The sequence below is a fragment of the Tupaia chinensis genome, unplaced genomic scaffold (genome assembly GCF_000334495.1).
Source record: "Tupaia chinensis unplaced genomic scaffold, TupChi_1.0 Scaffold000257_1, whole genome shotgun sequence".
Lineage (NCBI taxonomy): Eukaryota > Metazoa > Chordata > Mammalia > Scandentia > Tupaiidae > Tupaia > Tupaia belangeri.
The window spans coordinates 2,352,040-2,377,709 of record NW_006159737.1 but is presented as its reverse complement, the minus strand read 5'-3'; the positions used below and the strand labels follow the sequence as shown (position 1 = coordinate 2,377,709).

At 34.1% G+C, this 25,670-nt stretch overlaps 1 protein-coding gene across 1 annotated transcript in view; it reads right to left on the bottom strand.

The window, feature by feature from the left end:
- Positions 1-25,670, bottom strand: part of SLC13A1 (solute carrier family 13 member 1) — a 90,186-nt gene that overhangs the window by 38,233 nt on the left and 26,283 nt on the right. Inside the window, exons 3-6 of the mRNA XM_006149209.1 lie at positions 20,768-20,904; positions 12,491-12,678; positions 11,817-11,874; positions 11,687-11,735 (exon numbers count right to left, since the gene is read on the bottom strand). Coding sequence (XP_006149271.1) covers positions 11,687-11,735; positions 11,817-11,874; positions 12,491-12,678; positions 20,768-20,904 — 432 coding nt within the window. The remainder of the gene's footprint in view (positions 1-11,686; positions 11,736-11,816; positions 11,875-12,490; positions 12,679-20,767; positions 20,905-25,670) is intronic.

The following is a 25,670-nucleotide window of genomic DNA, read 5'->3' as shown; positions in this document are numbered from 1 at the left end:
CTAGTTGGTTAAAAGAGCCAAATCGTAGACGGCCCACTGTGGTTCAAATTCCAGTCCTGCAACTTGAAAAACATACCAGGCACATGTCATGTATGTCCCAAATCCCAGCATAACAGAAAAAATGGAGAAGAAATCATGGCATGTCCACACACTAGGGGGATGGTGGTGGTTTTCTCTCTCCCTCATTCTCTGTCTCTCTCTGGTGAGTGAATGCACCCTCTGGCAGTAAAAAGAAAGTAAGGAAAGAATATTCTGACCCTAAGGTTAAAATATCACTACATTTCTCTATGTGGGAAGGAATTTGTTGTGCACTCAATGTGTTTGTTTGTGTGTGTGTGTGTGTGTGTATGTGTGTGTATTTATTTATTTCATCCTAAGAGTTTGGGAGAGAAATAATGAATTCCAAAGTTAAGGGAGGAAGGCATCCAGGGAGATGAGATTAGAGACCACCTGAAGCAGTGATCAGGAAAAACCTGTTGTGATCCAAGGTCATTGTCATCTGTATATAGGGGTTTATAATGAATATACTTAGACATAGGTATCATGGTATACAAGGGTATATTATGAAGAGGAAAACACTGTGCATAAGGAGAATTATGTGAAATTAAATATTCAGAATAGTGGAATTTTAAGATTAAAAAATATATCCACATACATATATGTGCCTAAAATTAAGATCAAAATAAAATATGTCCAAATATTATTGATGGTTATTTCTTTGTTCATGGGATCAAGAATATATGATACCTTCTTGATACTTTTTGTATCTTCCACAATCACACACACACAATTTTAATATATTAAAGAACACGGACTATCCATTAAAATATGCAGGTGTTTAGAGATTATCTGGTACAAAGACCTATTTTTCAGGATAGCAAGCTAAGTCTTAAATGTGACCTAGCTGAACACAGAATTGAAACCAGAATCTGTGTCTGAGTTTCTTCTCAGTGATTCTCCCCAGTCCCATCCTGACTTCCAGAGCACTTTTTACTTAGATAATTTTTTAAAAATTTACATTTACTCACAGTTTATCTTTACAGCATACGACCTGGTTTTTCCCAGAATGAATACAGTACATATTAATGAAGTCAACGATATTACTTTATACATTATCACCAGTAGATAACTTTTCATTTTTGTGTCTATTACATGAGTTTTTAAACTTACACTTAAGACTTTATATTCAATTAAGTTTCATACTGCTTTTACTACAATTGTTACCCATTGTGTTTCTATTCAGTTTGAATTCTGTTTTACATTTATAATCTCACACCAACATATGACATCTAAGTCCTGTGACTATGTCTTTCATACTTTCTTCTAAGTAACTGAAATAATGTGACTAGTCTGTGACCAAATGCAGAACCCTATGACATCATCAGAGTGGACTTGTCAGACCAGAAATCTGGCCGGCACAGATATAACTCGTTATTGCCACCTGGTGGCCGTGAGTGCAGATTTCAGGGGCAAATCACACATTTACAACCTAGGGTGCTGAAATGCGTAGAGGTGGATTAGTATGGGCAAAACCAGGTCTCCACAGGGGTGTAAAAAATAATTCAATGAGATGAATGTGGTATAAAAAAATTAGGGTTTCTACTGATAGCTAAATAATTATGAAAGGATAAATGCAGAAGATATCAGTTCCTATCACTTCCTGCTTGCCAAAGACAGCCAGTTTAAAATCTCGCTGCTTAAAAAAATTATTTATTTGCATTTACCTAAATAGTATTCATATAATGCCATAACTTAATTTTTTAGCTGTAAGCATCACAACTAAATTTCCACTATGGTAAACGATGAAAATTTAGCGTTCTTTATCTAATATACTTACACGTTTTATGTTTCAACATCCTCCCATTATGGCTATATCATAATATTTTTCTGATTTTTAAAAAAATGTAGTATAGGGTGTGTGCTCCCCAGAGAGGTAGAGACAGATGGGGAGAGAGAAAGAGATAGAGAGAGAGAGGGAGAGAGTAACGCCTGGGGGATGTCCACGCTGCAGTCCCTTCTGTGGATTCTTTTCTTGGGTTTTCAGTAACACACGAACATGTACCTGCTGTGTTTTTCAAACTCCTGGGTCTGGGACTTTGAAGTGTGCATTCAACTATATTGGGGTTCTAGCTATCTTAATCGCCGTACAGCAAGCTGACCCTGGCTATATAATGATTTTGCTTAGAGCAGAGATCAATGCTTCACTGAGTTGTCTAGTGAAATAATTTGGTATGCTCTAACAATACACAGTGATTGTGTATGTTACAAATGTGTATGTAAAAAATACATACATTAAAAAAATAGAAAACGATAACTGAGTGATGTGATACAAATTACTTTTCCTGTCTCCTCACCCCTGAAGTTAGAAAACTTCTTCTTTTTCGCCTATTTGCTTAGTTTTTTAAGTGCGTATCACTGAATCAGCCCCCATAATTCTTGGTTGCTTAAACCTTCTTTCAGAACTCTCAGGTGATAGGATTATCTGATCCACATCAAATGCTTTACCAATTTTGTCATCAGGGTAACATCTCTTTCAGCAAGTCCTAAATTTAATCATTTTTCTTTAAAGCAGGAAAGAGCTATCTAGACTGAATTCTGCCCTCATTTAATAATTTTTTTTTTCTTTAAAGCAGGTAAGAGCTATCTAGACTTGATTCGGCCCTCTTTTATTGATACCTTGGCTGGATACTGATTCTAGGTTGAGAATGAATAGTACTCAGAATTTTGAGCACATTTTTTCCCTATTGTCTACGTTTCTGATGTTGCTAGAAAACTTAGTGTTGCTGTGAAGAAGCATTCATTAATTTACATTTGTATTTTTAAAGTTAGTTTCTTGAATAAGTGACAGAGAGAGAGAGAGAAAAGAGAGAAAGAGAAAGGTAGAGAGAGAGAAGTACCCTCTTCAGGGGGGTGCCACTATCCACCCCCACCCTCAGCCAGGCTAAGATTGAAGTCACGTGTGCCCTGAGTACTCGGTGAGGTTTCTGGACACAGACCAGGATCTTCTTGTGCAAGTCACCCTCACAAAACATCATGTTTCACAGCTGCACCACTGTCAGGCCCTAGCCACTCACATTTTTGATCTTTTAAAGGAATTAGTTTTTATCTCTTTTGAAAGCCTTTAGGGTCTTCTCTTTACCCACAGTGTTTTCAATTTCAAAAATTTCAAAATAAATCGTCTCTATGTGGATCTGTTTTATCCACTGTACTACCTAGTAGACCTTTTTAATCATAAAAATTGTATTCTTCCATTGTAAAACTTTTATTGAATTTTCAAAGTGTGTTCTATTTCTTTCATATTTTTCCTAAAACTCCTATTATATTCTTTATCTTATTTCTCCCTGCCTTTGTCTCCTTAAATTTCCATGTAGAATGCATTTTGTATCATTATATTTTACATGTACACTTTATTTATTTATCATTTATTTTATATTTACATATTTTATAGCTTATCTGGTTTTTCTTTTACAGAATGCTTTCAGTTTCATGAATGTAAATTTTTTGTTTAGCTCTCGAAATATGTTACTGACATTTTCTTTTCTCATGTATTCATCTTTTTGCATAGACTATATCCTGCAAGTTGCTGTTTCCTTTTTGTTTGTTTCCCACTCTCTTTCATGCCTGAGGCTTTCTTCAGATATCCAGGAAGTATTGGTGTTCTGCTCATTTTTAAGACAGTGAAGAGCTGCTTAGAAACTCTGCATTTGTGTTTTGGGATTTCTTGTTGGCCTCACTGTGGTATTTGACTTAATTTTTGTTTTCCTGAAAATTCTAATGTCAATGTGTTTTCATTTTTTTTCTCTTGTGCCTATTGCCTTCTCTTGGGCAGAATCTTCTGGTCTTCTGCCTGTTGACACCTGGAGGGTGTAGGCCTGGCTACCAGGACTGGCAACAGAAAACAGGATTCTCAATATAAAGCATTCCAACTTTGCCTCAGTGTCCCTATTTTCACCCACCACCCTGGAACTGTGACTGGTTCTCTTACCTTCCTTTTCTGTTACCATGTCTAGAGATTATGTTTCTGTTTGTTGAGAGAGAAGCATTTATAGCTATGTGGAGTTGGCCAAGAAATTTGGAGATTTAAGTGTTTCATAAGCAATTTTTTCTTACCTCCACTGTTCAGCATTGTAAGCACTTTGAAGGCTGCTGCTGAGTGAATTGGATTGTTTATTGGCTTTCCTCACTTCCAATTTAGAATTCAACTTCAATGGATTAACCGAATCATGTTATACTTTTTTAGTCTCCAACTTCCAAAATCATTTTGTCATCATCTCTTCTCTTGAAATTTCCATAACTGTGAATATGACTTTAGAAAGTTCATTTTCCTTTTATTGACTGTTCAGTATACAGAGGAGGTAAATGGGTTTATCCAAACTGACATCTTAATGGAAGATGCTGTATTTATCTTCTTACAGTAAAAAATGGAAATCAATTAATCTTTACTAATAATTACTGCATAGATTAACCTTGGTGCCTACTGGCCCAGACGCTGGTGGATGATGTAAATACCAAGGAGAGGAAGGAGTGGAAGCTCCATAGTGTACAGAGGTATTGGGACAGTGGTACTGAGTTCTTCGTTTACCTATTGAGTTCGTGTGTACTCAGGTAAGTAGATAGCAGATAATGTTATTTAGTTTTCATTAAGCCAGCCTTCCCATAATGTGCCATATAATTCAAGTTATCAATAAGACTCCTTGAAGTAACATTTCTATCTTCTGTGGTTGACTAGCTTAGATATTTTTAATTGGTATATTAGTTTATATAGTATTACTACGGTAAATAGAAAGACATTTATGAGTTAGCATTCAGGCCACAAAGATTCTTCTTAAAACTCAATTTTTAAAGCAAGATTGAAAATAATGATTAAATCCAGGATTTACACATAAAAGTTTATTATCATAAACATTAAATATTTAGAGTTTCTTTTATAATTCTGTACTGAAGAGTAAAAAAAAATGTGTGTCATGGGAGAAAGTCCTGTTCTTTCTATAGTGGCAAAAATGAAATACTGCATAGATAACATAGCATATTTATCTATGCAGCAGTATGACAAATCAGCTTCCTTGCTAAACAAAATACTGTTTAAAATATTCAAAATAATCTTCTAAAATGCATCACAAAGTTAATTAAAGAAATGAACCTGCATTGACCTCAAATAAAATACAAGTGGGCATATTAAGTTAAGTGAGTGAAAAAGCAGTTTTTGACCAGAGGATTTCAGTTTAACCTGTGGAGAGGGAAACTTGAAATGGAATAAAATGCCCAAGGCCAACTTTATTCAGGGGATCATATATGAAAATCGTTATCTTCTACTGAAGTATAGAGTAAGAAAATGTCAGGTTGACTGAAGGGAAAACACTCCTAACCATGAACAATTTTTAAAGCATAAATTGGTGTTAGTTATCTGTTAAAAGAAAAAGAGTAATATAATTGAAAACTCTTAGAGGCAGCTGCAACCCAAGACTTAAAGAATATCCATAAAAATTTTAAGGAAAAGTAACACCTCAATGTTTAAGAGCACAAAGCATACAAGAAAACAAGTCAACAAAATGAGAACCATCAGAAAACAAAAATAAATCAATGAAAGAGACCTATAAGGACTTCAGACACTTGAGCTATTAGACATTGAATAGCAGCTAAATTATTTACTATTAAAATTACAGAAGAAATGGAAAACATGAATTCAGAGAAAATTATAATATTTACCAAGCAAATCTTAGAAAAGGCAAATGAATTTATAGAAATTAAAATTTAAATAACTGAAATTTTTAAAAAATGGATAAATCAAACAACAAAATAGACATGGTTGAATTGAAGGGAAAATTAATGAATTAGAAGAAAAATCCGAAGTTATTCTTAATAAGGCAGTTCAGCAATACCAGAGAAGAAAAGTCAAAAGAGGCATTAAGAAGTTTAGAAGGTAAAGTGAGAAAGTTTCACATATTTAATTGGAGACCCAACTGATAAGATAAAGAGAACTAGAACAACAGAACTGGATATGGAGAAACATGGCTAAGAATTCTCAAGAACTGTTGGAAAAAAAATATTACTGATTTAGGAGAAATATACACTTAGATAAATAAAAGTGAAACTTTACAAAACATACACATGGACCCACATATGTCTTTAAGACAACTGAGAAAAGATTGATGACAAAGGTTTCTGACTAATTCCAGTTAATATGATTGATAACTACTTAATTTCTCACAGGAAAACGGGAAGGCAAAAGACAGTAGGAATATATCCCCAAAGTATAAAGGAAAAAAGGGTCAATCTAGCATTCTGTAATCATGACAATATAGTTCAAGATTTATAAAGAACCTTCTAATTAAGCAAAACCTGAGAGTTTGACACCAAAATGCCCTCTAATGCATTGAAAAGATACATGAGAGGGTCTTCAGCAAGTTCCTGCAAAATGTATATTATGAAAATACCACACATGAATTTCAAAACATTTTTGCAACAAAATAAAGTCATACTTTAATTGTAATTTTTTCACAAACTTTTTGAAATTCCCTCATATTTATGTAAATGGGACACTTAGAAGCAAGAAACAACATTGACCAAAGATATTAACAAATAGGAACATAATACAACTCATTGATTCCAAAAATAAGCTTATTTGGTTTACAAGAGAGCAACAGACTAGAACTAAAAAATTGTGCAACAGTAGCATGTAAATAGAAAGGAATAGTCTCAGTTAAAATATGCTAAATTTCTACTAAGAAAAATATGTATTACTTTTAGATTGGTATATACTAAGTATAATATTATCTAGGACTGAATTCTGTTCCCCCAACACTTATGTGTTGAGGTCTTAACCCCCAACTTGACTACGTTTAGAGATAGGACCTTATGGTTGATTCAGGCCTCATGGTAGACCACTAATCCAATAGGAACTGGCATCCTCATTTTTTAAAAAAGAGACCAGGAACCAAAAGGCAGCATAGGGATTAAGGTGCTGGACTCCCACATGACTTAACCACGGTGCGAGTCCCAGACCCACAGGCTTGAAAATCGCTCGGGCATGTGTGTGCATGTCCAAAATCTCAAGAGGAGAATGGAGAAAAAGAGATTATGGTATGGCCATCCACACTGGGGAGTGATTTCTAACTTTCCATTTCTCTGCCTTTATATCTCTCTCTCCAGTGAGCACATGTGTCCTATGGAAAAAAAAAAAAAAAGGAAAAAAAATTAAAGAAAAAAGACTAGAGATTTTTCTATATAAGACAAGTGCACAGAGGAAAGGCCATGTGTGGACCAGTAGGAAGGAATAAATCTCTTAACTAGACAAAGAGACTTCACCAGAAACCAACCCTGAGAGCACCTTGACTTTGAACGTCTTTCCTCTAGAACTATGAGAAAAGAAGTACTTGTTATTTAAGCCACTGTGGTATTTTGTTATGGCAGCAGTTAGCTACCTAAGAACACAATAAAATTAACCTAATCCATAGTTTTATCTCTAAATGTTTATTCATTTGCTTCTTGTTGTAGTTTATATAGAGGATGCATTATTTTGATCTAGTTTTAATTATTGGAGAAAATATTACTAAGATTATTCATTTACTCAGCATTTTTTTTTTTTTGGAGAGGTTTTTGCTCTAGGGCCACATGTGCTTGCCAGAAAGACAGAGACAGAGAGACAGAAAGTGAGAAATCACTCCCCAGGGGGATGGCAATGCCGCAATCCCTTCTCCTCCATTTTCCTCTTGGGATCTTGGGCATGCATGCACATAAGCCTGGCGTAAGTTTAAGCCACCGGGTCCAGGACTCGACCACAATCAACTACATGGGAGTCCAGTGACGCAGTCATTATGCTAACTGCTGGTCCCATCAGAAAGTATTTTTATTAGCCTCTGGCAGTCACTGTTCTAGATATTTGATATAGAAAGAAAAGGAACAAAAATTTCTGCTCCTGTGGGTTTTATATGGAAAATAAGCAAAACAAATAAAAATTAAGCAAATGATATAGTTTTTAAGAAAGTAATACATGCTTTGGAAAAAGTAGGGTAGGGTCAGGAGGAAGGATGTGGGATATAGTGGTTGCAGTATATAGGGAGGTTGGGGTAAGCCTCACTGAGAAGATAATATTTGAACCAATGTTAAATACATTACATACATTATATGTCTAATTTTAAACCAATATTATGATAATCAGTACATTTACAATTTCTTTGGAGGCAATTTTTTTCTAAGAGAGAGATTTTTGTTACAGGGAGTATGTGCTCACCAAAAACAGAGAGAGAGAGAGACAGAAAGCAGAAAAATTGCCCCCAAGGGGGGATGGCCATGCTGCAATTCCCTCTCCTCCATTCTCCTTTTGGGACTTGGCACACATGCATGTGTGCCCAGTATGTTTCAAGATGCTGAGCCCAGGATCATAGCATGGCTGACTATATAGAAGTCCAGTGCCTTAACTATTACACCACCTCCTGGCCCCAGAAGGTGATTTGTAATTTTCTTCTACTTTTAGAGACTTTCTGCTTACTATACATTAAGTTTCATGTATATCAGTGTGCATATTATTATCTTTGTGAAGAAATCTATATATAGAAAAAAAGGAAGCTTATTGATCATCTTGGGTTGATCTAATCGTACTACTAAGTTTCACTAGGAATCAATTCTAATTTCGTTTTAAGAACATGATGAAATAGTGCAAATAACAAAAAGAAATCTAAATCTTTGATTTTTCTTTCTATCCTTTGAAATGTACTTTAGACCATTCTTCCAACCTCAAAAGAATAGTACTTGAATTTTTTTGACTTGTGCATCTGATTCAGAGTCAAACTACACAGAACTGATTTTAATTTAACAGAATACTATTGCCACTTTAAGAAGAAAGCAGAATAACAAAACAGTATGAATGTAAATATTTCTTCCATTTTATAGCTCGATAAAGTACACACAGTCTTCAGTGTAATCAGTTTGTTCTAAATTTTCTAGTATAAACCTAGCAAAGAAAAGGTGTAATTTATTTTAATTGCAACACACACTATATTTATTCCTGAAAAGAGAATTGTTAAAACTCAAAACATATCTAAAATGCAAAATTTGTAAATAATATTTTCATACAATCTCTATAAAGAACACTTTTCTATAACAAAAAGTAGTCCTACAATTTTTATTTTTTTAAAGGTTTTTTTTTTTCATTCAGTCCTAGAAAGACCATAGTCTTGGCATTCAAAGGACTTCCTTTCCTCTAAGTACCAATATTCATTTTTATTACCTGAAGTACACTAAAATTATCTCACTTTTCTGTTTTAAAACGTTATTCCTATGCATTCTTCATCACAATCAATAGCACCACAATCTACCCTTGCCTAGTTTAGAGCAGTGGTGTCATGTCCTAATGTTTTCTCTCTCATCCCTGGCATCTGGTTAACCAAAAAACTCAGTTATGTCCATATCATTTTGCCCTTCATGTTGTTTTCACAACAAGCTTCTCAAAGGCAGAATTCACCATGCCGTCTCCCAGCTTCAAGACCTTCTATTTCCCATATGACAAACTAAACTCCTTTGACTCAGAAAGAGTTATTTCGAACTGGCCCAACATATTTGATCATTTCATTCACCACAACAGTTCATCTCTAGCACCCACCTTGAGGAGGCGTCCTGAAAAAACTCTGCTTATTACATATGGGGATCTTTGAATTAGTTGTCCTCTTTGATTAGAATCCATCTTCCCTTTCTCCCTTCTTGCATTCATTCATTAATTAACTGATACAGATACATATCTATTGAGTTCCTACTCTGTGTCAGGCGTGGGAGTATTCTAGGTTCCACGATGGTGACAAAGTAGACATGTCCCTGTACTTAAAGAGTTTCTACTCTGCTTGCATTTGCTATCATCTTTTCAAACACAAATGCCTTTATCTCACGCTCCCTTCCTACAGTACACTCAAATCAAGCTGATTGCTGCTGCTTCTGGAAGGCTTGGCCACTGTCCATAACTTTATTGCAGTACTTATGTCAGATATATTTCATAAAGTCCATTTTCTCTACTAGACACTAGGCTGACTATAGTAAGAAGCAGATCTTTTCATCAGAAGGCCTTCCTATTGTGCCTAGGACAGTATTCTTCAAATTGTAGAAGTGTTGATATCAAATCAATTTGAAAGCCTTTGATCCAAAATTTAGATATAATGCCAGAAAATTAGGTTTCTAAAGATGACCACAAGAAGCTTATTTTAATTATATACATACATTTTTTTTTTCTATTTAGACTTGCCAATTTTCTCAACAGTTTTTGTTTTGTTTTGTTTTAGAGAGATTTTTGCTATAGGGTGAGTGTGCTTGCCAGAGAGACAGGGAGACAGAGAATAAGAAATCACCCCTTGGGAGGATGGCCACTTAGTGATCCTTTCTCCTCCATTCTCTTCTCAGAATTTTGGGCACACAGGTACATGGGCTGGAGTGAGTTTTAAGCCTCCGCCTCTGGGACTTGGACCATGGTAGTCTATGTGGGAGTCCAGTGACGTAACCATTATGTCACCTGCTGGTCCCATTCACAACCATTTTTAATGCTCTTTTCTAATGTATAATTCTGTAACATACCTGGCATATTATGGATTTTCTGTGTTTTAAAAGAATGAATTGTATCTTGGGGCTGGCAGATAATGTGATTAAGGCTGCTGGACTCCCACATGGGTGATTGCAGTTCAAGTACTGGACCTGGTGGCTCCCTTTCTCACTTTTCTCTCTCTCACTCTGTCCCTCTCTGGTCAAATTAAAATACAGAAAAGAATTAATTGTATCTTATTGATGATAATGTTTTAAGAAATATATATATATATATATATATGCAATTTCACTCTTCATTCTCTTGCTATATACTGTACTAAATGGCTTGAAGTTTGTCTTTGTATTTGTTCTCTTTTTACATAGAAATTTGCTTTTTTCTTGAAAATTTCTATAAATAACAATATTTTTTTTTCCCATTAAGTTGCTTGCTAATGCATTATAGCCTGAGGAAGGAACATATGACCCTCTCTCTTATTCCCAACACCATGGTGACTGTAGGAATATTTCTATGTAGGATTATATTTCAGTGGTCACGAAATATATTGCTCCCAGTGCAACCTACTATAGTATTTCCATATAGATTTATTCTGCAAAATCGAACTGTATGGGATATTTATAAAAGGTCTCTTTTCTTCCTTTAATATCTACAATGGCTACAACAACTCCTCAGCCTGTATTTGACAGAAGTGACTCAAGAATTCTGCATCAGAATTTTTAGTGGCAACAGAGACACTACAGATAACTAACTGAACTTGTAATTATGTGTATAGGAGTTGCTCTAAGTTCATAACTTGAAAGGAATGAAGACACTGATGAAAAATCAGGCTATTAGGTCACCCAGATTTTAATAAGAAAGTGAAACAATATCCTAAAATTAGAATAATATTTCTTTATACAACATTGGATAACAGCCATCAGCATGATTCTAATAAAAGGTGAAAATAAGGATGTTTATTTTAAGAGCCTAAAATGGTGTCTATCTGGATTTTTATTTCAGTCAGTCCATGAAGACTTATCAAACCATTACACCATATTTTGACTTACTCAAGCAAACTAATTTGTAGACAAGAAAGCGAGTAAAGAGGTTTAAATTACATACGTAGAGAACTGCAGCTCTAATGTAATTTCATGTATAATTATTTAGAAAGAATCAAATTTAATGTACCTTTTCCAAATCCATCTTGTTTGAAAATTTTCCTGCATCAGTACTGTATCTGAAAAATAAATTGACTCAGTTTATAATTTTATTAAAGTGTAATTTGGAAAATTCTAATCAAAATATCAATATTCTTTACCCTGGAACTGGTTTTGCTTTCCCTTTCCTCTCATTTGTTTCATGTCCATTAATACTTTCTGCAAAACATGAAACAGAAGACAAATAATTTAACTAAAGGATTATCATTAGGTTTGCATGTGTATATGTGTGTGTGCAAGAAGTTGGAAGCATTACTGGAAACTGAAAATAAACAAATTCATCTTGGGCTGACATAACATTCATCTTAATAAAGCATTTTATAAACACAAATATTCTTTCTATATTTTTTCCTACTGCATTGGAGCAGTTCATCAGAGCTAGAAATAACCACAGTGAAAGTTGAGCTGTATCCAAATAGAATGTAAGAATTAAAGATTCCCAATATTTTATACAGGAAAGTTATTTCAGGACAGGAAAGACTAACCTGCAGGTCTACTGATAAAAACATGACAGATCATCCCATCAGACTGGCTGGAGGATAGAAAGGTATCTATCCCACTTTTGCCAGAGAATATACATTAGACAATTAATCTAAGGTAAAATATTTGTGTAATGTAATTCCTTTGTGTAGATACTGGGAACTATAGAAAGATGAAGGTTAAATTTGCATTATGTGTGTATGGAGAGTTCATTCAAAATATCACCCTTCATTCTTGAGTTTATGTTTATTGCCCAAGTGACTAGCCCCCACTGTGGCCCTATCAACACTGATACCATCAATTTCCAGTCCATGGTTGGTAGATCCACTGAAATAAGTCATCTGAGTGGCCTCGACCTCTGCTTCAGCACTGATGATCTGCTGTGCCACAGCCTCCACGATGGGCATCACCATGGCAGCAGTAGAGGTGTTGCTAAGCCACATAGATAAGAAGGCAGTGCTGCTCATGAACCCCAACGTCAGCCTGCAATGAGAGAGCCTTTAGTGTGGAGCTGCGCTCTCCAGCTTAATGAGCTCTGCATTATCACAAAAGAGGATCGTTGGTGAGTTGAAAATTAAGTTTTTCAAAACATTGAAGGTTAAGATCCCTCCCAGATGATGAACTCCGTGTCCAAGTCAGGTAGAAATCAAGAGTAGAATTCTAAAGAGATTTGTTTCCCAGGGAACCATGAGAATCTTTTTTTCCTTTTTTTTTAAAAAAAAAAAAAAAACAGAAACATGATTAATTATAACTATACTGCAAATTGGTATATGGCATAACTGCTTGTAATATTCCATTAATATTTAGGCTTCCAATTCTCCTTACAGATGTCCCACTTCAAATATTAGTAAGAGTAAAATGCAATTAACTTTTGGATTTAAGGTTCTTAAATTTACTTTTATCTTTTGGCTATATTTCTGTTTAGTAATATATGTGCTAAGAAGGACAGAAGAAAAATTAATATTTATAAATCCTCTTTCTACTTTTCACTATGCCAGTTCAACATATGATGAGTGGAGAAAATGGTTTAAATAATTAGTTAAAATAAGGTTTCATAATTTTCTGTACATTTTATTATTTATGCTCTCCTGAATCTGACACTCCTTCCAATTGTCAAGAAGTATATACATTACATTGCCTTCTCATAAATAGAGTAGTTCTCCCTTAAAAATAACACACCTAAAGCTACAGGATTTTAAACTATGTCTGCAACTTTCACAATCACACTTAGGAGAAAGCATGATCTCTTTACAGTAGGAAGCCCTAGAAAATTTATTCAGAAGTATATTTTTTTCTATATAGAGATATTTACGAAATTCTCTGACTCTCTTTTAAAATAGATCTACAAGAACAATTCTACATTATAAGTTTCAAACTTTATATAAGGCAAATATTTTCTTTATGTAAAACAAAATAAAACTGTAAAGTCACTTCAAACAAAAAATATTATTATTAGGTTTTTTTTTTTTTTTTTTTTTTTTTTATTTGCTAAAGGATGTATACACCTGCTGGAGAGAGACAGAGTGGGATTGAGGGAGTGACAAAGCACATTCCCACTTCTTGAGGAATGACCACACCACTGCAGTCCCTTCTTCATCCTCCTCTTGGTATTTTGAGCACACACAGCCTAAGTGTCTTGTGTGTTTTCAGACTTATTGTCTGGAACTTGAACTGTGCAGTTGGCTGTGTGAGATCCAGCTGCCTTAACCACCAAACCACTGGTTGACCCAGAAATGATTCTCAATAAAAAGAAAACTAGAAATACTTTTATATTGAAACATGAAATCTTCTCCTAAAAACAAAAAAGTTGGGATCAGATCAAGTTTCTGCAACAGCTAAAATGTCTTAGGTTGAAAAGCCACTTAGTGGCATAATGAACAGAACTTTTGTCCTACTGTGGGACTAGTGAGCAGGTGGCCAAGGAAAAGAGGTACATTTCCATAGCACCTCTTTAGAAAGTAGAGTATGAAGGCCCATTTCATTTTGAGTGAAATGTCTGAAATATATATATATGTCATAGAATTTTTATGTAACAAATTTTTTTTAAATTTGCCTCATCCGAGTCAAGAATTTTTTTCTTTGTATCTAGCAAAACAATATACTTCATAAATGATAAACACAGATGTGGCTATTCTCTAGAATGAATTATTCAAAAGAAGTCAATACAGTTTCCCTATTTTCAAAGAAAGATGAGAAAGGAAGAATCACCTAAGGCTTTAAAGCAAAATGACATTATGCAAATGATTATGACATGAAAAATTTTCTTTAGCTTATGTTCATGCTTTTAACAAGAGGTAGAATAAAACCACAGATAGCCAATTAAAAGGCTATCATTTCAATTGGGGAAAATCAGTCAAATGAGTGATTTCATATTCTATTGATAGAATTTCTTTAAAAAATTTAAAATATAGATAAAAGTATATATATATACCATGTGTGACATGATGGTTTGAAGTATAGATACATTATGGAATAACTAAATCTAGCAAATTAACATAAGGAGAACCTCACAGTTTTATGGCGAAAACACTTTACATTACATTCACTCTCTTAGTATTTTTCAAGAACACAATATATTAGTAACTATAGTCACCATGTTGTACAAGAGACCTCTTGAATTTATTCCTCTTTTCAATTGACATTTTGTATGTTTTGACCAGTGTCTTTTCAAACCCCACCTCTACCACATACACAAAATGAACCCTATCTATTCTCTTTTTATGGGCTTAATTTTTTTTTTTTTTTAGATTTCCACATATGAGTGAGATCATGCAATATTTACCTTTCTGTTCTTGGTTTATTTTATTTAACATAATGTCTTTTACCTTCATCCATACTGTCACAAATAACAGTGTTTTCTTTTTTAATACTTTAATAGTATTGTATTTTGTATATAATTCGCTGTTTCTTTATCCATTCAACCATTAATGAACAGTTATCTTAACTTCATATCTTGGTTATTGTGAATTATGCTGCTAAAAATATGGGATGCATATTTCTTTGACTCATATCATTTCCTTTAAATATATGCTCAATAGTAGTAGATCATAGAGTGGTTCTATTTTTCCTTGTTTTTAAATTTAAAATGTTCTTTTTAAAGAATTATTTTATTTATTATTATTGTTATTAATTTGATCAGAGAGAGACAGAAAATGAGAAAGCCAGTTGCCAAGTCCAGGACTTGAACCATGATCAGACATGTGCAAATCCATTGCCTTAACCATCACACCACCTGCCAACCTCATCTATTTTTAATTTTTTGAAGAATCGCCACATTGTTTTCTAAACAGCTGTATAAATTTACATTCTCATCAGCAGAGTACAAATGTTTCCTTTCCCCACATCTTTGTCAACACTTATCTTTTGTCTTTTTGGAAACAGACATTCTGAAAGCTGTGAGATGATATCTCTTTGCAGTCTTAATTTACATTTTCCTGATGATAGTAGTGTTGAGCATTTTTCAGATGCTTGGTGACAATTTGTATGTCTTCTTTTGAGAAATGTCTTTTCAGATTTTTAATCCAATATTATATCAGATTATTTGTTTTATGCTGTTGAGTAGTTTGAATTTCTTACATATTTTGAATATTAATTCCTTCTTAGACATATAGTTTGTAAATATTTTCTCCCATTCTTTAGGTTGTCTCTTCACTGTATTGATTGTTTCCTTTTCTGTGCAAAATGATTTAGTTTGATCCACTGGCCCATTTGTGATTTTGTTGCCTTTACTTTGGAAGTCATAATCAAACAGTTATTGCCCAGACCAATGTCATGGAGCTTTTGCCCTATATTTTCTTCTAGTAGTTTTATAACTTTGGTTATTACTTTTCAGTCTTTAATACATTTTGAGGATTGAATCTATCCAAATGATTTTTGTAGATGATGTGAAGTAAGGGTCTAATTTCATCCTTTTGTTAGTGTATATTCATTTTTCTCAGCACTATTTATTGAAGACTGCCCTTTTACCATTGTGTGTTCTTAACACATTTGACAAAGATTACTTAACTGTAAAGTATGGATTTATTTCTGGTCTCTCTATTCTGTTCCATTGGGTTTTATGTCTGTTTATATGCTGTTTTGTTTACTATAGCTTTGTAGTATATTTTGAAGTCAGATAGTATAATGCCTCCAGATATTTTTTTCCTCAAAATTGCTTTGGCTTTTCAGAGTCTTTTTTGGCTCTATATACATTTATTTTTTTTATTGGTATTGAATAAGGATTGAATTTAATTTGTACATCTCTTTCAAGAGTATGAACATTTTCATAATATTATATCATCCAATCTATGAACACAGAATGTCTTTCAATTTATTTTTGTCTTCTTTAGAGTTAAATTTATCCCTTGATTTTTTTTTTTCTTGGTGTGTGTAAAGAGAGATATTTGTTATAGGACACATGTGCTTGCCAGAAAGACAGAGAAACAGAGAGACAGAAAGTGAGAAATCAACCCTCAGGAGGATGCCCACACTACAATTACTTCTCCTTCATTCTCCTCTTGGGGCTTTGGGCACACACGCCCAGAATGAGTTTTAAGTTGCTGGATCCAGGACTTGAACCGCAGCCAGTTGACTACATGGAAATCCAGTGACACAAACATTACACCATATACTGGCCCCTCAATTTTTTAAAGAGGTTTTTGACTTAGGGTGCATGTGCTCACTTGAGAGAGAGAGAGACAGAGATAGTGAGAGGGAAAGTGAGAAATCATCCCCCAGAAGGATGGCCATGTGATAATCCATTCTCCTCCATTCTCTTCCTAGAATCTTGGGAATGCAAACACCCATGCACCTTGCATGAATTTCAAGCCACTGGGTCTGGGACTCAAACTGTGGTCAGTCATGTGTGATTCCAGCCATGTAACTGCTACGCCATCTGCTGGTCTCAATCCTTCAGGTTTTTTAAAAAAAAATTTTAAAAATATTTTATTTTTAGCTTCATCATTTATTTATTTACTGATTTACTTATTTATTTATTTAATTTCACTAGGGAGGAACAGAGTGAGAGAGCAAAAGAGAAAGAGAGGGGAAAGTGAGAAGACAAGCTACCAGGCCTAATCTCTAACCGTGGTCAGTCATGAGGGAATCCAGCACCTCAAACCACCATGCCACCTGTCAGCCCTGTCGATCCCTCAGTTGTTTTTAGCAAATGTAAATGAGACTGTTTTCTTGATTACTTTATAAAATTACTTGTTAGTGTATCAAAATGCTACTGATCTTTGCATATTGTTTTATTAAAGCTTTTTCAAATAGGGAATGTGTGCTCACCAGAGAGAGGAAGAAAGGGAGAGAGAGAAAATGCGAAATAACCCTTCCCCCAGGGAGGATGGCCATGATGTAATCCCTCCTCCATTCTCCTTTTGGGATTTTGGACATGCACACAAAAACACCTGGCTTGTTTTTCAAGCTGTTCGGTCAAAGACTCAAACTATATAGTCAGCTATGTGGGATCCGGCACCTTAATCACCATACTGCCTGCTTGCTCCGTGTGTTAATTTTGTATCTGGAAACATCACTCAATTTATTAGTGCTAACAGTTTTTTGGGTAGAATCTTTAGATTTTTCTTATAGAAAATTATGTCATCTATAACCAGAGATAATTTGACTTCTTTCTTTCTAATTTGGATGATTTTATTTCTTTTTCTTGCTTAAATTCTCTTGCTAGGACCTCTAGTACTATATCGAATAGAAACGATGAGAGTGGGAATCTTTGTCTTTTTCTAGGTCTCATAGGAAAAGCTTTAAACTTTCGCTGTTGAGTATACTGTTACCTATAGGTTTGTGATACACGGCCTATATTGCCTTGAGGTACCCTCCTTCTAGGCCTAATATGCAAAAGCTTTTACTATAAAAAGATGTTGAATTTTGTCAAATACTTTTTCTGCATCTATTGAAATAATTGTATAGTTTCAATTCTTAATTCTGTTATTGTGATATATTATGATCATTGACTTACATTTGAAGGATTCTTGTATCTCTGGGATGAATTTCATTTGGTCATGGTGAATGAGTTTTTTAATGTACTGCTGAATTTGTTTTTGTAGTGATTTTATTGAAGATTTTGCATCTATATTCATTAAGACTATTGGTCTGTAGTTTTCTTTCTTTGTAGTGTCTTCATCTGGCATTGGTATCAGTGTATTGTTGGTCTTGTAAAATGAGTGGAAATATTCTCTACTCTTCAGCTTTTTGAAAGAGTTTTAGAATAATTGGTATTAGTTACTTAAACATTCAGTAGATTTTAGGAATGAGACCATCTGGATCTGGATTTTTCTTCAGTGAGAGACATTTTTTTGGCCAGTGTGCACTTGCCAAAAAGAGACAAATATAGGGTGAGAGACTAAGAGAGAAAGGAAGTGAGGAAGCAGTCTCAATGGGGTGTGGTCATACTTCAAATCCTTTTTGCTCTATATCATTATCCTATCAGAATTTCGAGCTCACACAAACATAAGTTTCAGTATGTTTTTCAAGCTTCCAGGGCTGGGATTAGAACCACAAACAACCTGTGGTATATAGCTCTCTATGCACAGAAGGTAACCATTGTGTTAGAAGGCCAGCCTGATGGACGACTTATTAATGATTCACTTTCCTTCCTTGTAACTGTTCTGTTAAGATTTTCTATTTCTTCAGTTTTTGTAAGTTCCATGAATCAAATTGCATCCATTTCTTCTAGGTAAACCAATTTCTTGGCATATAATTTTTCATAATAATCTCATGATTCTTTGTGTTTCTATTGTAGCAATTGTAATGTCTCTTTAAATTTCTGATTTGAGTTCTTTCTCTCTTCATTAGTTAAGTTTGTCAATCTGGGTTATCTTTCAAAAATTCAACTCTTCTGTCAGTCATTTATATTATTTTTCTACTCATTGTTTTACTTATTTTTGCCGTGATCTTTATTATTTCCTTCCTTCTACTAATTTAGGTTTAAGTTGTACTTCCTTGAAGTACAATGTTCAATTGTTTATTAGGTAGCATTCATTTTGATGTAGGTGTTTTTTTGTTATAATCTTACCTCTTAGAACTGTATTTCTGTGTCCATAGGGTTAGGTACATTTTTTCTATTTTGTTTATCTCAAAAAATGTTTAATTTCCTTTTTAATTTTTTATTGGTTGTTTGGGAATATGTTATATAATTTCCATGTGCTTATAAAGTTTGCAAAGTTTCTCCTGTTACTGATTTCTATTTTTATATCATCTTGATCAAAAAAAAAGGGTAAGATTTTAACTTTCTTAAGTTTGTTAAAAAATTCTTTTATGGTCTAATATGTGATCTATTCTGGAGAATATTCCGTGTGCATTTGAGAAAAGTGTGTATTCTGATGCTGTTAGATGCATTGTTCTATGTATATCTGTTAGGTTCATTTGATCAAGAGTGCAGTTTAAGTCCAATGTTTCCTTACTGATTTTTTTTTCTAGCTGAATAATGTACATATTGCTGAAAGTGTGATATTGAAGTCTGTTACTATTATTATATTGCAGTCTACCTATCCCTTCAGATTTATTATTTGCTTTATATATTATGTGCTCTGGTTCAGATACATATGCATTTGTAATTATTATCTCCTCTGGCTGAATTGACCCCTTGATCATCATATAATGACCTATTTTGTCTTTTTTTTTGTAGCTTTTAACATAAAGTCTATTTTAACTGATATAAGAACAGCTGTTCTTGCTCTCTTTTGTTCTCTATTTACATAAAACATCTGTCTTTCCATTCTTTCATATTCAGTCTGTGTGTCCTTATAGGTGATGTGGGTCTTTTGTAGGCAGCATATAGTCAGACCTGTGTTTTTGGTTGGTTGGTCATTTTAATCTAGTCCACCACTTTGTATTTTGATTGAAGAGTGTAATTCATTTACATCCAAGATAATTATTGATAGGTAATGACATTGCTGTCATTTGAATAATTGCTTTCTATGTTGTGGTGTAAATCCTTTGTTCCTTTCTTCTTCTCCTGCTATCTTTCCTTTGTGGCTAAGCAATTTATTCTTAGATGTATGTTTTTACATTTTTGCTTTTTATTTTTTGCGTATCTTTTAAATGAAACTTTTTAATTGATTATTTCACTTCAAAACAGTTGATTTAAAAAGGAAAATATCCACCTTGGAATTTTTCTGCACATACTTGCATTTTGCCAGTAATGCCTTATGTTTGGTTTGTAACATCCTCCCAGATGATAAGCAATGCTCTTGAACAAGTCTTGAATGTGCAATCAGCTAAATAAACAAAGTAGAACTGAAATCTACTTTGAGGTCTATCAGTGTTGTCTGTTGAGATTCAAGGCTTTTTCCAGCTTTGACTCCTATGGTGCATAAAAGATGACAGAGTGATGTGCACTTATTCCAACTTGCCTGTAATTAGGCCTGTGGTGAAGAAAAGTTGTTTCTTTTTTCCTCCTCCAACTCAAGCATACTTTACATCACTTTCCTTTTTGTGGAGTAAAGCAAACAAAGAGTCATGAAGTATCCTGTGATACCAACGCTCCCCTAGATGTGCATTACTATTTTGGTTATTTGCTCTGCATAAAAATGGTCAGTTCAGAATATCAACCAAAAGAAGCCAATGCAATACTTACCATGCTGGATTCATACCCACCATCATCACCATTCTCAAAGCAATCCTTTTGTGCAAATTCCATTTCTCTATTGATGTTGCTAAACAGATGACTCCAATTAGCAGTAGGTGAAAATCTTTGAAATAAGCAGATGCCACCTGAAGTTACAATTAAACTCACGATTATTTATGTTGGTGGGAGAAAAATAACATTGCACAAGAAAGACATTATGCTGATCATGACTCTGACCTTCAAATACACAATCTTTCTATTTTGCTGAGGAAAATGTAGATGTATTAGAATATAAATTTAAATGCAGTCTATATTCTTACCTTGAAATAGTATTAAGGAAAAATAAACAGGAAAAAGATTACCCAGGATTTGGGGTTATTAAGTGGCACTTTAACAAGTGCTTCCTATGCTTTCATTTCTCCGTATTTAAACTAGAGGTTAATCTATTTAGACCCCTACGGTGGAATGGTAGTATCTGTGATTTGGAAAAGTCCTGAATCAAGGTCCAACCTGCCGATATCATCATCACCATCAATTATGTCATAACTTGAGTGACTTCTTTATATTTTGAATGGTTTTACCTTCAAATTGATTTATTATAAATGAGTGAAGTTTGGCATTTCAAGCCATTTTCAGTTAACACCATCCAGAGATTAATGAAACATTCAATTTAAGCAATACTCTGCAATAGCATTTCCCAAAGAATACTCTAAAGAATACTCTGAAATATGTTATATACATGATTTTGTGTATGTGGTCAATTAGAATTTTGAAATAATATTATTTTCTTTCCTTTAGACCTTATCAGAATCTTTAAATAATAGATATATTATCACATTCAAAGAATGAGATATGATATAGTACTTTTTTCAAACTTATTTCATCATAAAAAAAATCTTACTTAATCTTTGAATGGAAGAACTCGTGGGATTGATATTTCAGAGAATTGATTTTTGAAAATATTTGTCTAAACTGAAGTGCAATACTCTCTTTTAAATATTTTTAATTCTATTTACTCATTTACTTATTTTTTTGACCAGACACACACACACACACACACACACACAAGAGAGAGAGAGAGAGAAAGTGAGAAAGCAAACCACCAGGTCCAGGACTTGAACCATGGTTGGCCATATGGGAATGTCCAGTGCCTTAACCACCACAGCACCTACTGGTCCCCAAAGTGCAATACTCTTTAAAAGGAGAGTATTGTGAAAGGAAATGCCCTTTAAAGGCCAAATAATGTCTAGTAAAAAAAAAAAAATTGAAGGGTTAGAACAAAATAATGTTATGAAACCACAGAGGAACAAGAAAATTAATTCTGATGATGATTTTAAATTATATCTGCATTTTTACTATAGCATAGCATTTTCAGTTTCAATAGAGGCAAAAATTAATAATTACCCTTGAAATTAATGGTAAGCAAGTGGATACCTCTATTTTATTTTATGTAGTATTTACTTTTTTAAAGCTTATATTTTTCTCTTTACATTATTTTAGTGAATAGGTAACAGAAAATAAATAATTATGTCAATCTTATTATTATTTTATGCATTAGTTACTCTAATCTTGGAAAAGTATCTGCTGTGCACCAAACAATGTTATAGGAAAGGAGAATATAGAGATTAATGCCTGACATGTCTTTCCTCCTTGTACCCCTTCAATTTTAGAATACAAGGCTTTTCTAAATAGTTACTATGATTTTTTTTTGTATTGCAGAACCCTGTTTTTCCATATCATAGAGCCCTATTTGTCTTCTTTATAATGAATCACATTACATAAATACTGTTTGCTTTCCTGTTCATTACCTGTGGTCCCAATTATACTACACATTGCATGATAAGGAAGAAATTGCTCTGTTAACCATTGCATATCTGATGCCTTACACAGTCCTGGCACACAGTAAATTGTACCGAATGAGTGTGGGAGATAATGACTAAGTTACAGTCTCCAAGCTCCTAAATACCAATTGTCTACACTATGTTCCCAACTTCTTTTCAAGTTACTATTTTTTTTTCACAAGGCATGTGTACTTTCTGGAGAGAGACAGAGAGAGACAGAGAAAGGGAACCTGAGAAATCACCCACTGGGGTGGAGTGGCCATGCCACAATCCCTTCTCCTCCATTCTCTTCTCAGAATTCTGAGTATCCACACACATGTGCCCAGCATGATTTTCAAGCCACTGGGTCCAGGACTCCAACCATGACTGGCTATGCGGGAGTCCCACACATTAACTACCACACCACCTGCTGGCCCCATCTATCCTAGCTCTTTGAACTCTTACTCTCAGTATAAGTATTCCAATTCATTAATTTACTATCATTTCCAGACTCCTGAACCATTTCATTCTCCAATTCTCTTTTTTTCTATTTTATTTTATAATGTCTTACACTTGATTATTGTATATCTTTGTGGGGCACACACAACATGGATTTTCAAAGCATTCATGCAGTGTGCAGCAATAAAATCAAGGATAATAACTATTCATTACTTTCAACAAAGCACACCACATCTGAGATGTGTGTGTGTGTGTGTGTGTGTGTGTGTTTGATTGATGAGGCCTGTTTTTTTTGTTTTTTTTTTAACTCAGTTGCTCCCACTGTTGCACAATCCATTTGCCCCATCCACCTACATTCCTGTGTCTGTTAAACACTTTTATTTCCTGGCCCTCTTCTACCCAACCCCCATGCAGTCCCTGGTATCTACAGTTGTCCTCTGTACTTCTGTGTCTTCAAATCTTCCCATTTCTGAGATAAAGTGCAGATATTTGGTATATATTGAAAAAGGACATAGTCTTTCATAGTCTGACTTATTTTTACTTAGAATTACATCTTCTAGATGCAACCACTTTGCATCAAATGAGCGGTCTCATTGCTCTCTATGGCTGTTTCTATTTTTGTCTCTGATTTTTTCTTTTTGTCTACCTTGAGAATTTTTCTTCTAGGGGTTAGCAGATGATGTAATGGTTATGTCGTTTGACTCCCATATAGTTGACTGTGGCTCACATACTAGGTCTAGTGACTTCAAACTCATGCCAAGTGTGTGTGCATGCATGCCCAAAATCCTGCGTGGAGACTGAAGGAGAAGGGATTGTGGGATGGCCATCCCCCTGGAGAATGACTTCTCACTTTCTGTCTCTCTGTTTCTCTTTATCTCTCTGGCACATGCACTCATCCAATAGCAAAAATATCTAAAAATATATATATATACTGTTCTTTGTCCTCTTAAATGCTGGTTTTCTGCAGAGTTCTGTCTGTAGTCATCTTGTTTTATACATATAATGATTGAATCTTAAGGATTCAACTTCTATTTCTAAGGGACTAAAACAATAGCACATACATAATAGCACTGAATACACATTTGTTGAATAAATGCTGAATACACAAAGATCTTTATACCCAGATAGAAAAGTCTTCTGAGTATATCCAGCTAGACATTCCTGTTGAATTTCTCATAGATATCTAAAAACTCAACATCGCCAAAAGGACACTTATCTTCTCATCACCACGTTTAACCATGTCCTTTCTCTTGTATCTCCTTTTGTGGTGAATGAAACTTTCAATCGCTCACTTATTCAAGTCAAAACCTGAGTGTCAGCCATGGTTGCTTTTCACTGCCAATACATATTAATCACCAGGTCCTATTACCTATGTTACTTATATTTTCAATATTTTTCTAATTTTATTGATTTACATCTTAGTACCTTAAAGTCCTCACCTTTTCCCTCCTGGCTACTGTCTGATCTGTCTTTCCTCTAATCCTCCGCATACCTCTGTAAAAGTCAGTTTTCTAAAGTGTGATCTGAGCACATGATTGGCTTTCTTATACTCATTAGGTGAATCCATGGTTTCTAAGAGCAAATCCAATATCCTCAACATGGGAAGACCCTTCATTACCTAGTCCTGTTTCACCTCTCCAGTTTAGTCTCTTTGCAGTCTACCTCACTTGTTCCTGTACATGCAATTCCCCATATACAGAAACACTTTGACTCTTGCTTGTAACATAGCTTGTCATGACCCTCTTCTCTTGCTTTGGTTATCTCTTCCTTCCTTTATGGACTAATTCAGATAGCCATCATTCTAACATGTCATTTCCTTGAGATATTAACCGATTGAATATTTCTCTTTGTTTTGGATATCTTAATCCATATAATGATAATTTCTTCACTTAACTATTCTCTTCAATAAACTAGATGCAATTTGTAGGCAGAGATGTCCTACTGGTCATTGTATTCATGTACTTTATTAAAGTTGGTATATTGGTGGAACATTAGCCAGAGACAGATGTATTCATTTATAGCCCACTTAACCAGAGGGTAGAAGAAGGTGCTATTGGTTTGTGAATGACACTGTCAAATATAACTATTTGTGAGGCAAAACTGGCATGTTGAATATAATTCCTAATTAAATTTGAAATACATTTTTAAAATCAAGGTAGTTGTAGTTCTGTCTCAAATGAGATTTCATTGAAAAACATGAACTTTGGCAATCACAGCACCTGGATTCTCTCTTAGGTGTATAGTTTACATGTTGAAAAGCCTTTCTATAAATTAAAAAAAAAAGCTAAGGTTAAATAATACTTCACATCAAGTTTGTAAACTGTGATAATAATTCTTAAAAAGTACTTTGTTAGTTATAGTACATTTAATTATAAAGTCTATTTTTCAAATATTTAATTATGTTGTTTTGCTGAATCTAGTGGTCTGTTTCCTGTTTTCACATTAACTGACTCATCAGCAGATTTGCCTTGACATAAATGACTATTCTCATCCTTAAAACACTTGCTTCATTTGGATTCCAGGACCCTACATTATCCCATTTTTCTCCTACCTCAATAAGCTTTTCTTTACAGTCTCCTTAGCCAATATTTTCTCTTTGTACTGACCTCTTTTTAAAAAAAAAAAAAAAAATA